Source organism: Protopterus annectens, chromosome 7.part1 (genome assembly GCF_019279795.1).
Source record: "Protopterus annectens isolate FY-2018-M chromosome 7.part1, PAN1.0, whole genome shotgun sequence".
NCBI lineage: Eukaryota > Metazoa > Chordata > Ceratodontiformes > Protopteridae > Protopterus > Protopterus annectens.
This window is the reverse complement of record NC_056740.1, coordinates 426,128,295-426,146,358: the sequence shown is the minus strand read 5'-3', so window position 1 is coordinate 426,146,358 and position 18,064 is coordinate 426,128,295. Positions and strand designations below refer to the sequence as shown.

The 18,064-nt window shown below is 42.4% G+C and overlaps 1 protein-coding gene across 1 annotated transcript in view; it reads left to right on the top strand.

The window, feature by feature from the left end:
* Nucleotides 1-18,064, top strand: part of STAB1 (stabilin 1) — a 2,761,215-nt gene that overhangs the window by 1,463,394 nt on the left and 1,279,757 nt on the right. Inside the window, exon 41 of the mRNA XM_044078505.1 lies at nucleotides 9,203-9,282. Coding sequence (XP_043934440.1) covers nucleotides 9,203-9,282 — 80 coding nt within the window. The remainder of the gene's footprint in view (nucleotides 1-9,202; nucleotides 9,283-18,064) is intronic.

The window sequence follows — 18,064 nt, the reverse complement described above, 5'->3', positions numbered from 1 at the left end:
CTGACAGAAACCTGGCTAAAACCTCACATTACCAGTGAACAAATCCTCCCTACCGGTTACGGCATACTAAGAGTAGACCGGCTAAACAAGAAAGGAGGCAGTGTAGCTATAATATTTAAACAGCATCTAAACATCCAGATCTTAAAATTATCAGCTCCACAAATAGGCAATGAAGAAATAATATATACCAACCTAAAAATAAACCAAAACAAAACCATTAACATAATTGGATGCTACTTCCCACCTGGCCAAAACATCCCTCCACTAGAACACCTCCTCAGCTGGTCTACCCACCATATCTCCCAAGAAACTATAATTTTAGGTGATTTCAGTATTGACTGGCACTCCTGTTCTGGCAACCATCTAACCCATCATGTAAACCTTCATGGTTTCACCCAATTAGTCCAGTCGCCAACCAGGATAAAAAAATAAAAATAAATAAAAACTCCAACAAGCACACTACCCTGGACTGGATACTAGTCAGTAAGAGCCCCCAGTCATATATAACAGGCTGCTTATCAGATAGCCTCAGTGATCACGCCCCAACATTCCTACTCAAAAAATACCTATACCAAGCTAAACTTGTCATCTACCATCAAATACGTAAAAAACTAAACTTTAACCCACTCACATTCATCTCATCCCTCAAAGAATGTAACCGGCATCCTCTAAAGTACCTCAGTCATGATGTCGCAGTTGAATTTTTTAATACTACCTTCCTAAGCATCCTTAATTACCATGCCCCCATAAGACATTCCAGAACCAAAGCACAACCCTCCCCATGGCTACAGAAAACCACTAAGTCAGAAATGAAAAACAGGGATAAAGCCTGGGAGCACTGGCGCGAAACCAAAATCCCCTCAACTAGACAGAAATTCCTAGGACTACACAATAGAGTCAAAAAGCTAATAAAACAGGACAAATTCCAGTACTACTAGTCTGCTCTAGACTCCTCCCAACACAGCCCCAAACAATTCTAGCCCTCCATAAACTCCATCCTTCACCCAGGTAAAGTCAGTACCCCTCCTCCTAACATCCCTCACTCCTCCGAAAATATTGCTACCTCATTCAACACACACTTCACACAAACCATACTATCACTAGCTAAACAACACAACCCCCCTCCCCTCCAGCCCACACCTTCAACTAGTTATCTCCCTACTGCCTTCTCTTTTTCTCTTGTACCTACCTCCAACATAAAAAAACTCTTAATTAAACTTAAGCCCACCAAATTAGCAGCAGACAACATCCCAAGTGAATTCCTACAAATCGCAGCTGATACTCTGGCCTACCCAGTATCCATCTTGATTAACCGATCTCTGTCAGAAAGTTACGTTCCCACACTATGGAAATTATTACATATAATTCCCCTCTACAAAGGCGGCCCCTCCACAGAACTAACCAATTACCGCTCCATAGCTATTCTCTCTCCAATCTCCAAAATACTAGAGAGATGCATTCACTCTCAGGTCCCAGACTGCCTCCTTACTAACAACCTCCTTTCCAATACTCAGCATGGTTTCTGACCAAACCATAGCACCACCTCTGCCTTACTCTCCTTTACTAACACTATCCTTCAGCATAAAAACAATGGCTATCTCTCCTCTGCTACTTTCCTAGACCTATCTAAAGCATTTGACATGGTCCCACACAAACAACTCATCTCTGTCCTCAATAACCTATCCTTCTCTCAATCAGTCACTAACTGGTTTCAGAGTTACCTGTCTGACCGCCAACAATCCATTGTATGGCAGAATGACATATCTCCCCAACTACCTGTCTCTATAGGGGTTCCCCAAGGATCCATCCTTGGACCCCTACTCTTCTCTATTTTCACCATTAATCTAGCCTCTGCCACCAAACATGGCACACTCATACAATTCGCAGATGATTCAACCATCATCTGCTCAGCCCAGTCCCTACCCAAACTGCAAAAAGTGACACAGGAAGCCTTTTTCTCTGTTGAAACTTGGTTATCCAATGCCCAATTAATATTCAACCTGAACAAAACTAAACTACTCATCTTCCAACCACACCAAACATAGTCAAAACAACTCTCACTTTAACATCACAGCAAAAGACAACACCACTATACACCCAACAGAACACACCAAATTGCTAGGAGTGGAAATAGACAATAAACTAAAATTTGGCATTTACATATCCATGACCATAAAAAAGTCCACAAAAAACTAGGAGCATTATACAGAAATAAGCAACTTCTCACCAAAGCAGCAAAGATTTCAGTAGCTAAGTCCCACCTTATCTCCACCCTACTTTATGCCTCTCCAATATATACCAACCTAAGGCAATGCAATCTAAACAAGCTAGAGACCTGCTACAACAAAATTGTCAAATTCGCCACAGGGGCATCTTACCGTAGTCACCACTGTCTCTCACTTGCTGAACTGGGCTGGTTTGAACTCCCTCACCTCCTTCAATGGTATCAACTCACACTCACTCACAAACTAGTAAACCATCCACTAAATGTCCCATCCCTCCAGAATCTACTCCAACCCTATTCCACCACTAGGCCACTAAGATCCAGCAACAAAAATCACTTGCAGATCACTAAAGCCAATAACTCTGCTGGTGAAGCACTATTCTCTTGCACCATAGCCAAATTATGGAACTCCCTCCCACCCACAATTACCTCCATACCATCATGCACCCACTACAAAACTTTACTAAAAGTGCACCTAAAAACATGCTCCACTCCATTTATTTTAAGAATCAACAAACTTTATTAATTCTATTGTAAACATCCTAATCATCATCATCATCAAACCCCTTTTCTCCCATTTTCTACATGGGATTGGGGGTGATGTGTCTCTTATCGCCATCTCTTCCTATCCAGTACCACTCTCCTACCTTCATCAACACTCGGCCTGACTGTCACAAGTCTTCTCTCACACAATCTCCTACCTTCATCAACACTCGGCCTGACTGTCACAAGTCTTCTCACACAATCTCCTACCTTCATCAACACTCGCCTGACTGTCACAAGTCTTCTCACACAATCTCCTACCTTCATCAACACTCGGCCTGACTGTCACAAGTCTTCTCTCACACAATCTCCTACCTTCATCAACACTCGGCCTGACTGTCACAAGTCTTCTCTCACACAATCTCCTACCTTCATCAACACTCGGCCTGACTGTCACAAGTCTTCTCTCACACAATCTCCTACCTTCATCAACACTCGGCCTGACTGTCACAAGTCTTCTCTCACACAATCTCCTACCTTCATCAACACTCGGCCTGACTGTCACAAGTCTTCTCTCACACAATCTCCTACCTTCATCAACACTCGGCCTGACTGTCACAAGTCTTCTCACACAATCTCCTACCTTCATCAACACTCGGCCTGACTGTCACAAGTCTTCTCTCACACAATTTCCTACCTTCATCAACACTCGGCCTGACTGTCACAAGTCTTCTCTCACGCAGTCTCCTACCTTCATCAACACTCGGCCTGACTGTCACAAGTCTTCTCTCACGCAGTCTCCTACCTTCATCAACACTTGACCTGACTGTCACAAGTCTTCTCTCACACAATCTCCTACCTTCATCAACACTCGGCCTGACTGTCACAAGTCTTCTCTCACACAATCTCCTACCTTCATCAACACTCGGCCTGACTGTCACAAGTCTTCTCTCACACAATCTCCTACCTTCATCAACACTCGGCCTGACTGTCACAAGTCTTCTGTCACACAATCTCCTACCTTCATCAACACTCGGCCTGACTGTCACAAGTCTTCTCTCACACAATCTCCTACCTTCATCAACACTCGGCCTGACTGTCACAAGTCTTCTCTCACACAATCTCCTACCTTCATCAACACTCGGCCTGACTGTCACAAGTCTTCTCACACAATCTCCTACCTTCATCAACACTCGGCCTGACTGTCACAAGTCTTCTCTCACACAATCTCCTACCTTCATCAACACTCGGCCTGACTGTCACAAGTCTTCTCTCACACAATCTCCTACCTTCATCAACACTCGGCCTGACTGTCACAAGTCTTCTCTCACACAATCTCCTACCTTCATCAACACTCGGCCTGACTGTCACAAGTCTTCTCTCACGCAGTCTCCTACCTTCATCAACACTCGGCCTGACTGTCACAAGTCTTCTCTCACACAATCTCCTACCTTCATCAACACTCGGCCTGACTGTCACAAGTCTTCTCTCACACAATCTCCTACCTTCATCAACACTCGGCCTGACTGTCACAAGTCTTCTCTCACACAATCTCCTACCTTCATCAACACTCGGCCTGACTGTCACAAGTCTTCTCTCACACAATCTCCTACCTTCATCAACACTCGGCCTGACTGTCACAAGTCTTCTCTCACACAATCTCCTACCTTCATCAACACTCGGCCTGACTGTCACAAGTCTTCTCTCACACAATCTCCTACCTTCATCAACACTCGGCCTGACTGTCACAAGTCTTCTGTCACACAATCTCCTACCTTCATCAACACTCGGCCTGACTGTCACAAGTCTTCTCTCACACAATCTCCTACCTTCATCAACACTCGGCCTGACTGTCACAAGTCTTCTCTCACACAATCTCCTACCTTCATCAACACTCGGCCTGACTGTCACAAGTCTTCTCTCACACAATCTCCTACCTTCATCAACACTCGGCCTGACTGTCACAAGTCTTCTCTCACACAATCTCCTACCTTCATCAACACTCGGCCTGAGTGTCACAAGTCTTCTCTCACACAATCTCCTACCTTCATCAACACTCGGCCTGACTGTCACAAGTCTTCTCTCACACAATCTCCTACCGTCATCAACACTCAGCCTGACTGTCACAAGTCTTCTCTCACACAATCTCCTACCTTCATCAACACTCGGCCTGACTGTCACAAGTCTTCTCTCACGCAGTCTAGCACCACCTTTGCTGGAAGCCCCTGATTTCTCTTGCTTTCTTCCTGTCTGTCCCAAATCATTTTCCGCAGATTATCTTTTACTTTCCTGTATATGTGCCCAAACCAACATACTCTGTTCTCTTTGACCCTGTTATACAGGCAAACAATGTAATAACATTAGTATGTTGTCAACGTCATTGCAATTTACAATTCACATTTCCAGAATCAGTTCCATCTTTTCCAGCTAATACAATGAAATATCTATTTTTGAGCAAATCTTTCTTCTACTACTTTATAAAATGCAAAAAAAAATCTAAATAAATAAACACTTTCATACCAATATTACCATCACCAATAGCATCAAAACACCATGCAAATGAACTCATTCTTTGCCAATAACCTCTAAGCGTGACAGTAGTAAACTCATTTACGCTATTTAGAAAGAGCTCTATTTTTATGCTCATTTGGCATTGAGGCTAACTCTATTTTATGTTATTCTTTATTTGGACCACATCTGCTATTCTGAGGCTTTGAGCAATTTTCCATTACCTGGTGCATGCCTTCTTGGCTGCCACCATAATCAAGAACAGTAATTTGGCTGAATTCATATCAAGCACTTGATGTTCACATAAGCCAATAAGGAATAATGATGAAGCAGATATGAAATACTGCATTACACATCTGGCATATATGCTCTTTAAAACTCTCCAGGATTGGACATTCCCAAAAAATATGTTTCCAGTTCCTAGATCCTGATCCTGCATCTTCAACAGGTGCAATTTATATTAGGGAACATTCCATGAAGTCTGGATGGGATATAAAAATATTTGAAAAGTCACTGCCACCAAAAGAATCAAAATTTTCGTGGTTTCGTGGCATACCTAGGCACCACTGTTAAAGTCTGCCATCTGTCTAGGGAGATACTGCTACTCAGATGTACAGCATTCCCACTGCCTCTGTGGCATTTTCTGCTGCTTCTTCTCTTGTATTGTATAATCAAAACTTCTCTGATTTAAAAGCTGAAATGTTGAATACACCTTTAAGTTCTGAATTGATGTTTGGGCCCTGTGTTACACAAATTCTCAACAGCGGGATGACAGAGGCAAATTTTTGCAAGGGTTATCTAGGACGTTTCATGTGCCCAAGTTCTCCCCAAACAAGGCGTCTTCTTCAAGTGGCAAAACAAAGAACAATACCAGCCAAACAAAGGTCAAGGATCCAAAAGGAAATGGCAGGAGGATAATTCTTTGAAGCCATCTAAGGGGGTGGGGGTGGGGGGGGTTCCTTTCCGAAAAGAATCAGCCCCCTGCAAAGCAGATCCTGAACAGACCCTCACAAGTGGAAGCTCCATGTAGAGGTTTAAAGGATCCAGATGTGGGGAGCACATCAACTAGACCCATTTCCCTGCTTTCAGTACAAACAACTGAACAAATTCTGTTTAAGACATCCTTGCATGGAAGATATTTGCTCTATCATTCCAATGATTGGGAATGTACCTGTATATATTAACACCATTTCCAATGATTCCCAAGGTACTTCTAAAGGTTCAGAAAGAATTACCTCAGATTATTGTGGCAACCCCCTGTTGGCCCAGGCAAAGTTGGGTCTCTCTTTTAAAGGAATTGGCCAAGAGCAGTTCCACAAACTTCCTCATAGCCTGGATGTGCTCACGCAGCATCAGACTGAATGTTATACTCCAGCTTCGAGCAATTACGACTGATAGCCTGGATGCTTCTGTTATGATACCTTTTAGACACTTGTTCCATGAGCAAGTTACAGCAGGTATTTATGGATACAAGAAAACCTGCAACTAGAAAATCTTATGTTTACAAGTGGAGCCAATAACAGTGGTCCCAAAAGTTTTGAAATACTTGTGTGAACTACTTGGAGATGGTTTGTCATATGCTTCTATCAGAGTGCATCTTGCAGCCATCTTGGCTTGTATGCTCATGGATCCCCCTCTTTCATCTCTTTTTGTAATCAGACATTTTATGAAATGAGTATTGCAAGTGAGACCCCCTTAAAATCAGTTCTAACTCCCTGGGATCTCAACTTTCTTCTTGAAAAATTGTCCTCACCTTCTTTGAACATGCCCCTCAGACTGATTTATGATTCATTACTTGGAAGACTGTTTTACTTATTGCTCTGACATATGCAGGGTGGGTTTCTGAGCTGTAAGCTCACATGATGAGCCAACCCTATCTCATTTTTCATAAGGATATTGTTGTGTTGTGCACTAATCCATAATTCATTCCTTAAGTGGTTTCTGAAATTACCTTGAATCAGGCCATCAATCTCCCAGTGATCTACCCTGATGAAAAGTCAAGGGAAAAAAGATTCTACATACCTTGGATGTGTAGGTAGCTCAGGATAAGAGACCTTGGGACCCAGGTGGACAGTAGTCTCTCCTTCGATAGTCACATTGCCACAGTAGTCAGGAAGTCTTTCTACGTGGCACACCTCATCATAAAAGGGTTCTCATCCAGGAAAAAAAAGGTCATTGTTCCACTCTACTCGACACTCATTAGACCCATTATAGAGTACAACGCCCCTTTTGGAATGTACCTCTCAAGACATCTGCAGCAGCTGGAAAGGTCACAGAAGTACCTCGCAAACAGGCTTACTGGCTTCAAACAAATGCCCTACACTGACCGCCTCAAAAAACTCCAGCTTTACTCCGTAGCATATCGCCTACTCCGAGGTGATCTCTGCCTAACATATAAAGCTATGTCAAACCCAGAGCTGTTGGACATGCTACACGTAAAGAAATCCCAATCCCTCCGAGCTACATGCTCTAGGGACCTAAACCTTGTCACCACAATAAACAGGACATGCTGGAGGGATAGATTCCTGTCCCAGAGACTTCCCATACTCTGGAACAGGCTACCCATCTATGTCAAGCAAAGTTCTTCATTAGCACTCTTCAAGAAAAATCTTGATGAGTGGATGGGAAATAGGAAATACACCCCAGGAATCACTTCTGTGTCTCTGCTCGACAGTGGCACAGGAAAATAACTTTCTTGGGTGGTGTAAGCCAGGGAACCTTGTTGGCTAGGCTTACGTAAGCCCTTGGGCCGATAGCCTAGCACCTACCTATGAACCTGTGAACCTATGAACTGCCTTGACAGAGCAAAGCCCTTTAGGAATGCTAAACAGCTGTTTTCTTCCTATACAGGGTCTAAGAAAGGTCAGCCTATCTTATCTCTAAGCAAATTATATTACAATGGTTGTCCTCTGATATTGTTTTCTATTACTCCCACCAGGTTAAATCTCTTCCAGGCAAGGTTAAGGCTCACTTGGCTAGGGCCATATCCTCTTTGATGGCATATTGGAAAGGAGTGGTCTCTAGAAGAATACTAGAGGGAGCAACCTGTCCTGTTTTTATACCTTCACAAAACACTACAAACTGGATTCCTTTTCAAGGTCCAGAACAAGCTTTGCTGGGACCATCCTCCATGGGCTCCTGGATCATTATCCTACCGCCGCCCAGATATCCAGGTAAGCTTTGGGAATCTACAAAAATGTCACAAGGTATTGGGAATGATGACCGTAGTACATCTGCATAAGTCTTATTTCCTTATAACAATAGGCATTCAAATTCCTCACTTTCTCAGTGGAAGCACTCACCTGCCATCCCCCAGAAAGCGTATAGATGAGGCTGGTTTCAACTCTTTTATTTGGTTGTTGTTGGATTTCATTTTTAAATGGCATTGTGGTTGGCTGCAAATTTACTCTTGCTTGACGATGCTGACTTTGGGTACTTTTCTATCCTTCTCTGTGGAAGTGAAAAAGCCTGAACACTCATTTCCTGTGTGAGCTGAAGGCTTTCCTCTGAAAACCAATCAGCTGTCAAAGGAAGAGAGAGGGAGGGAAGTCTGAGCTTTTGAAAGCTGGCTACTCCTGGATTACTTTGGCAGGTAACCCAAAATGCCACCGTGGCAGCAAGGAATTCAAACATCTACTGTTACAGGTAAGTAGGACCTGCACAACTGCACTTTTTTGCTTGCTTATTTATGGATATCCCTCTGATTGTGTATCCTCGAATACAGGTTAACACCGTCATTGGTATCACATGTTGCTTGTCAGTTTTCAGGTCGTGTGTGATTGGTTATTAGCACTGCGCTCTTTTGCAAGGTCCTCTCCAACCAATTTATAGCATATGAATAACAACCATTTGAAAAGGACAATGTGTATTAACATTAAATGGTTAAGCATGAGGGAATCCTAAAAATATTGGAAGTGAACTTATTGCATGGTGTGTATAATGATTCTTATTAGAAAAAGAAACTTATTAACAAACTATACATTTTAGTTGTATTTCAGGGAGTCCTCTCACTCCATCATACTGCGTCTGCTCTGCTGGTTTCACAGGAAATGGGACCTTCTGCTCAGGTAAGGATTGCTTCATGTGATAGATGGACTGTATGGAAAGTCTACTTTAGTGGAAATATAATTTGTGGCAAGTTTCCTTTAGTTATAATGTCAGTAAAATATGAACAATGGCACAACAAATGGAAAAATCTAGTCAAATGCTACCAAACCAAAAGCAAAAATGCAGTCAAAAGCTTAGATTCATGAGTTATCCAGCCTGCAGAGGCCCTTTGTTTTATGCTTCAGCAGAACATACAAAGCAGAAAAAAAGAATCACGTTCCATAAATGGTCTCTGTTTCTCTCTCTTTGTGTACTTCCACCTCTGATCCTTCAAGAGTATGCTAAATATCCTTAATTATATGCACTACGTTGAGATATATGATTCTTGAACACCTCCGTTGTTGACTGGGGGGGGGGGCTTTTAGAGTTCCCCAGGAAAACTTGAAGTGCATCACATCTGCCAACCTTTTACCAACAGGGGGTGCTCCTCACTCATCTGTCAGTGTACAAATCCACTAAGAGTTTATCACTACACTTTAAATATGCATTAGCCACCCCAGCAGTTTAACTTGCCCTATTGGCGATCACAACTGTTCTTACAACACAACACCCAGGTTTTAGTAGTAAGGGACCGTCACCTTCCTTCCCACTCTAGTATTGGGTCAGCAGCTAGAATATCTTCTGAGCTCCCCTTAAGAAACTTTAGCAACCTTCATCCATTTCCTTCTTATTGGTGCTTGCATGTGCCCAGTAAAAACCATTGCCCACTGTAAACTAACCCTGACCCACTTGTTAGGTATTTGAGATCTGTATGCATGTATATATGGATGGCCTACCAATTAATGATTGGTACCTTCAATTTTCTTCCGACTACTGCCATATGAGTGATCAGCGCTGTCCCTTATTCCATAGTCCCACACTGCTGACTACCAATAAGCACCTCCATTACTTTATTCTGTGCACAGAACTGAACTATTCCTGAAGGCATGTTGCTTTGAACACCCTACTAGCTCCACCACTATGATAATGAGATGGATAATGACTGTGTAAAAATATCACCTCACTAACATAGTATAGAGGGGACAATTTAAATACATCACAGTGGACACCATTTACTAAGTGAAGTAATAGCTGCTCCTCCTAGATGCTGTCTCACAGTCCTCTTCCATGTTTGCACTGTGATGCAATATAGCACCACCATACCACAGACCTCCTCTGCAATGCTTGTTCTGTGGTGCAGCATAACACCTTCTTGCCACATACCTGCTCTGCAATGCTTGTTTTGTGCTGCAGTATCACACCACCAAGCCACAAAACGTATCTGCCATGCTTGGTCTGTACTGCAGTATCACATCACCATGCCACAAACTTCCTCTGCCATGCTTGGTCTGTACTGAAGTATCACATCATCATGCCACAAACTTCCTCTGCCATGCTTGGTCTGTACTGCGGTATCACATCACCATGCCACAAACTTCCTCTGCCATGCTTGGTCTGTACTGCAATATCACATCACCATGCCACAAACTTCCTCTGCCATGCTTGGTCTGTACTGCAGTATCACATCACCAAGCTACAAACTTCCTCTGCCATGCTTGGTCTGTACTGCAGTATCACATCACCATGCCACAAACTTCCTCTGCCATGCTTAGTCTGAGCTGCAGTATCACACCAACAAGCCACAAAATTCCTCTGCCATGCTTGGTCTGCACTGCAGTATCACATCACCATGCCACAAACTTCCTCTGCCATGCTTGGTCTGTACTGCAGTATAACACCACCATGCCACAAACTTCTTCTGCCATGATTGGTCTGTACTGCAGTATCACATCCCCATGCCACAAACTTCCTCTGCCATGCTTGGTCTGTATTGCAGTATAGCACCACCATGCCACAAACTTCCTCTGCCATGCTTGGTCTGTATTGCAGTATAGCACCACCATGCCACAAACTTCCTCTGCCATGCTTGGTCTGTACTGCAGTATCACATCCCCATGCCACAAACTTCCTCTGCCATGCTTGGTCTGTACTGCAGTATCACATCCCCATGCCACAAACTTCCTCTGCCATGTTTGGTCTGTATTGCAGTATAGCACCACCATGCCACAAACTTCCTCTGCCATGCTTGGTCTGTACTGCAGTATCACATCCCCATACCACAAACTTCCTCTGCCATGCTTGGTCTGTACTGCAGTATCACATCCCCATGCCACAAACTTCCTCTGCCATGCTTGGTCTGTATTGCAGTATAGCACCACCATGCCACAAACATCCTCTGCAGTACTTGCTCCGTACTGCTGTATAACAGCACCATGCCAACATTTCAGTGAGGAGGAAATGAAATAAGGTAGTCATTTTAGGTGTCTGGTGGTTTCTTACAGTGGATTAAAGCTATGAGCTGCTAATGACTTTCGTCCTCTAGTCCTGGTTTTGATTCCTTTTGTCTCCATTGACCTTCTGTGCAGCCCAGAACAAGTCACTTAAACACATATTGTTAGACGTCAGCCCTGAAAAGAGATTCAAGTGTCTAGTGGACTTATTGGTTTCACAAATAAAATCAAATAAAATCACTTATCACACTTTTGCTGTATGTCTGAACTGTAATCAACTGTATCACCAATGCAATCTTGACAGCAATACTTTCTGACAATTGCTGCTGTAAGGAATTTATGACCTTGGAGGTTGCAGTACATTTTACTTGTCTACGTAGTCAAAACAATAATGCCAATTAATTCAAAATGTCCTGTAAAGTAAATTGCATGGCCTCCCTGTGTACATGTGGCTTTTCTCCAGGTGGTCCGATTTCCTTCATATTCCAAAGACATGCAGTAGATGGACTGCACACTCTAAATTTGCTATAGGCATGAGTGCTTGCATGCGTGTGGTAAGAAAGAATGACTGCAGTAGGACTAGTCACCTAGCAATGTAAACATTGGCTCTAGGTGATGTCTGACCCTAAGTCCATATGCAGAATTAGAAAAAAGGGATAGATGCTGATGCAGTATAAAGTAGATTATTCTGTTTATTTGTGAAAGTGTACCAGTAACAGCAGTATTATGTATCTTGGAGCAGTGTTTTCCACTCTACCAGAGAAAAGAGTCATTATATAATATTTTTTTTTCCTTTCTGCAGAATCGTGCCAGTATCTCTAAAATTGTTCAGAAAAAGAATTTCTTGTTCCTTCGTGGTCTGCGTCACCATATTTGATAACATTTTTGCCCCTTATAACTGTCCATCCTGTTCATAAATCCTTAATATTTCTATCAGTTTTCATCCGTTTGGTAAACCTCCAGGTACGTACTGCTCTTTCCAAGTGCCATCTTATAACCTTGTTATTCTCTTCTCTCTCTCTGTCTCTGTCGCTCTCTCTCTCTCTTCTCTCTTTCTGTCGCTCTCTCTCTTTCTTCTCTCTCTCTGTCTCTGTCGCTCTCTCTGTCTGTCTGTCTGTCTTTCAGTCTTCACCATCTAGTGTCTACATTTCCTGTTTGACATTTCCTTTTCCATTCTGTATACGTGTTTGAAACAACTGATTTAATCCCTAGTATTTAAATATTTGCTCATCCCTACAGCCTTTAAAGGTACTTCTGGTGCCCTTGCTTGTTCTTCTGTAATCGTTTAATATAACTTAGCCCATGTATAGTCACTGTCTTAGTGAGTGATCCCTGAATATTTCTTTTCAAATTTATTAGACTTCTTAAATGGAGACCCTAGTATGGTTCCAAATCCCAAAATGGAGCCTGTCCATCTAATCCAATAAAGTACAGTTATGACTTCAGGGTTTCTTGGTTTGTAAGTTCAGCATGTGTCCTATCATCCTACATTTTTTTTACATATGTTATCCACCTGTTTCCTGGATAAACTCTGACCCAGCCCTCCTACTTGACCGTGAATTATTCTGCAGCTTGTGTGTCTCACTACTAATGACTTAACTCTTTGCTGTAAGCACCATCGTAATCCCTTTTCAACAATGTATATATTGCACCCATTTATAATGGTATATCTACACATATTTCGGTGCATTTGCTATACTCGGTTATAATATGCATAAATGTATTTGCATGTATTAGATTGCCTTAAATGTGTGCTCTCAGAGTGCATTACTGCTTATTCATATGTGTACCACTAATTGTGCTTGTATATGCAATGTTTAAAATGTTTATTTTTTAACTCTTGTTTTTATGTTTATGTTTGCATTTATTTAAATTATTTCTGTTTACTGTTGTATCTCTATTTTGGGATAGGAAAAGATGAAAAGGATTTTCAAACCAGTCCATTCGCCCAGTTAACAAAGTTAAATAAATAAATGAAAATGTATACACAGATGTTTTTTTTTGCATTTTTTTATTTCCCATATAATAACTTACTAATAGTTCTGATACTCCAAAAAAAAATCATCATTTTAATTTATGCAACAATCCACTTCCTGGTATGAATATTAAATTATGTTTTATGTAGTATTCTATTTTTATTAGTTTTCTGATCTTAAAAATCTTTAGCATGCCATACTTAGGTTCATATGTATGTAGTCCAGGAGACCATTAAACAGAATAGCCGAAATTCTGAATTGACCTGCTCAAGGATACATAGTAGGCAAAGGAAGGCTGAGGGAATCAAACTCTGTGCACAGGAGGCAGCTCATTTTAAACGCATAGCCTTAGCCCTTTACATTAACTGCCAGAGTAAAAGGATAGGATTTCCATTACTCATGTCTGAAGAGCGTATGTTAGACAGACAGAGGCCTAAGACAAATATTTATGGTACATCATGATATAAAAAGCACCAGCTGCGTAGTTGTTTACTAAGCGATCCTATTCAGCAATGCATTTCCAATCTTTGTAGGCACTTTGTAATCCGTGCGACTGCATTATCATTCAGTCCTGCAACTCTGAAATGTTCAGCTAATTTTCAATGAAGCACCATGTTGAAAGATGATAAGTCATGTGACATGTTAACTACTTCCAAACCCTTATCTAATGTCTCTGCTGTGTTATACAAGTACTGGTTGCACATTTCTGTGAATCTTTTTGCAATGTTTGTCTGACATACATTTACTAGAAAGGCTCACCCAGACTCTGCTAAACTTTGCTGTGAGGGAAAAGTTAGTTTGATTTTTATTTGTTGTATTACTTTATTTTCTATTTTGAATACTGTGATTTGTTTTATTTACCTTGTGTTTTACTTGTATTCTGCTTTTAACTGCACATTAAAACTTGAAAAGAGACCACAGCTCTGTCTCTTGTGAGTCAGGCAGAAATTTCCCCCCACACTCCCACCTAGTTACTGTTGTGTTCTTAAACACCACTGTCTTTCTAGCTGACTGCCCCTTATATTAATTTGACCATATATCTCATTTCCTCTCTGTTTTTACTGGCTTGTGTAAGCACAGAATTATCACTTTGTGAAATCACTCCCCTTCAACTATTTAAATTTATTGGCCATCCTACTATATTCCATAGTACAAGAATACAGAAGTGACCACCCCCTTTCAATCTATCTTGCTGTTTTAAAAATAGTGACTCTCCACTAAAACTTAACTTTTTAGACAGGTAAAACTTAAGTTACCTACTTTCACATCTAACTCCTCTAGTGCACACTGTAGTGTTTAGGATAAACCATTTTTTATCTTACCTTTAAGCATCCCTGTGACTAGCACTTGCTTTAAAACCCGCTGGAAAACACTAGGAAGTCTTAAACTGATACAAGCACTTAACTCTCCTTGTTAATAAGGAGAAATTATTCAAAGGCACTTAGCCTATAATTGCAAAGTACCTTGCTAAGGTAAGGGAAAACAGCTCTTGTACTTTACAAAAAAAAAAAAAAGCACCAAACCAGGCATGTCCAAGGGTCAGCTTCCGGTGATTTTTCCTGTCCACCTGGTGAATCTGGGCATACTGGGGCAATGCAGCAATTGCCTCGTACACAGACAACCCTCTCCTCCTACCACCCAACACTACAGCCTGTGAGAGATGCACTTACATAGCCAAACTGGAAGCAAAGCTCCCTACAGCCAGGATTGTGCTAGACAGTCTAGAGGAGAAGGTTAACACCTGCACTACACCTCAAGCAACACATAGCCCTTCAAAACCCACACCATCAACACCCACACATAGCAACATTAAACCCACATATGAAGAGGCCCTTAACATTAACCTGCCCAAGCAACAAGGACCTCCGAAGCTGAAATGCAAACAAACACCAATCACAATAAAAGTGTCACATAGCTCACATCACCACTGTGCCACCCAACAAGAGCCCCTCAAGCAAGACAATATACCCACCACTTTAGTCATAGGTGACTCTATAGTCAGGCACACTGATGTCCCACTCACTAGGCTGAACAAGGTGAAAATTACAGTCAGCTGCCTGTCCGGTGCCAGGATCTGCCACATAGCACATGCACTCAAATCACTCCACAACAAGTACAAATATGACTCTGTCATTGTCCATGTTGGAGTGAATGACTTGAGATGTACCTCCCTGGACTACATGAAAAGAGACATGGAAGAGCTCTTGGATCATGTGGCCCAGACAGGTATGACCCTAGCCCTGAGTAGCATCCTGCCATCGCCCAGAATGATACCACAGTATAAGGAAAAAATGATTGACTTCAACAATTGGCTAAGCTTCTGGTGTCATTCAAAGGGGATCCAGTATCTGTCTGCCTGGGACGACATGATCGACAGACCACGATGCTTTGCCAGAGATGGTTTGCACCTGTCGCCCCTGAGATTCAGGTTACTGGCTAAGGCTCTTGCCACACCTATAGTGCCTTTTTTAAGCAAAGTTCAAAGGACAAAACCACCACCGTAACAGGTACAAGCATGCAAAATCTGAAGGTAATGCTACTCAATGCTAGAAGTCTAAACCTCAAAATACACTCTCTCGAGACACTCCTAAAAATGGAGAACATCAATATCTGTGCAGTAACTGAGACCTGGTTCAAGGCTCCAGAGAGCATCCCTGCAATACCAGGCTACAACTCTTACCGCACTTTTCGGCCACTAAACCAGGACCGAAGCACTAAAGGTGGAGGAGTGTCCATATTCACCAAGGATATTCACACCACCAGACTAGTTGCTCAACACAATGCGTTTGAAATTCTCCAAGTGCAACTAACACTAGGTAAGACTGCAATCCAAATTGTAGCTTGCTACAGATCCCCCACCATGCACCAAGATTCTCACTACACCTTTCTAAACATACTGGAAAATATTAAGATACAACCAAACACCCTAGCATTGGGTGATTTCAACTACCCTGCTATTAACTGGGAAAACTACTCATGTACCAACACCTTTGCCAAACGGTTCTTAGAATTCATAAATTCCAATGCCCTGGATCAACTAATCCTTAGTCCCACCAGGGGCTCCAGTATCCTAGACTTGGTCATTACCAACATGGGAAATCGATGCTCCACACCTATGGTCACCCCCTCGTTGGTCAGGTCAGACCATAAGCTAATCACCCTTAACATCCACATCCCACTCCCACCCCCCAGTAAGGAAACCTCCATAAAAAACTTCTCCAAAGCCAACTTCATGCTACTCAAGTCAGAACTGACAAACTTCATGACACCCATGCAGGCAGGAACTGAAAGTTCAACTGCTGAATCCTACACTAAGGCACTGTACAAGCACATCCACTCGTGTATGAATCATGCCATCCCCAATAGAAACAAGACGCTCTCCTCCAAAAAAAGGAAGTCAATCTGGTGGTCCCTTGCCATAAACAAACTTTACAACAAAAGGAAGAAACTTTTCAGAAAAGAGGAAAATCCCAGGATGCAAAAAACTCCCTTACCAGCTTCAGTAAGAATCTGCAATCCCTCATAAAATCCTCCAAAGCTAGTTATGAAAATAAAATTGCCAAAGATTCCAAAGACAACCACAAGGCATTCTATAGCTATGTCAAGAATCTAAATGGCAATGCTCAGATCTGCTCTGAGCTACAACAGAATGGCATTAAATATACTGATCCCAAGGATATTTCCAATATGCTGGCAGATCGATTCAGTGCAAACTTCACCCTCCTCTCACCCCCTAAAGGGCCCATCTCAATACCGAAAGATTGCCAAATTCCAGTAATAATGGCCACACAGTTAAAAATGCACCCTCCAAAGCAAAGAATACAGCATCCATGGGACCAGACAACATCCCAGGCTGTGTACTACATGAACTAGAAAATGAACTGGCACCTCACCTAAGTGTCATGTTTAATCATAGCCTCACCTCAGGCTTCGTGCCCACTGAGTGGTGCACAGCTACAGTTATCCCACTCCACAAGGGGGACTCCACCTTGGATCCCGGGAACTACCGCCCCATCAGTCTGATGAGCCTGATCTGCAAGGCCATGGAACATATTATCATGGAACTTATAAACAAAGACATTGGCAACCTTCAAACACTGGACCCCACGCAGTTTGGGTTCGTGAAAGGCTGAGCTTGTCTCCTGAACCTGATTGACTTCTTTAAATCAGTCTCCAGAGGCATGGACAAGGGTAAGGTGGTCCACACAGCCTATCTGGACCTCACCAAGGCCTTCAACACCATCCCCCACTCTGGAATCATAGATAAACTTACTAAGCTGGGCATTAATCCCTACATCACTTGATGGGTTGCCAACTGGCTTACTGACAGAACCAACACTGTAAAAGTAGCCGAATCCAAATCCAGCTCCAGACAAGTGACAAGTGGAGTATCTCAGGGTTCAGTCCTGGGACCTCTCTTGTTTGGCATCTACTTCTCTGAAGTACAGGCCAACACTAAGGGACTCTGGCTAACAAAGTTCACAGATGACTGCAAA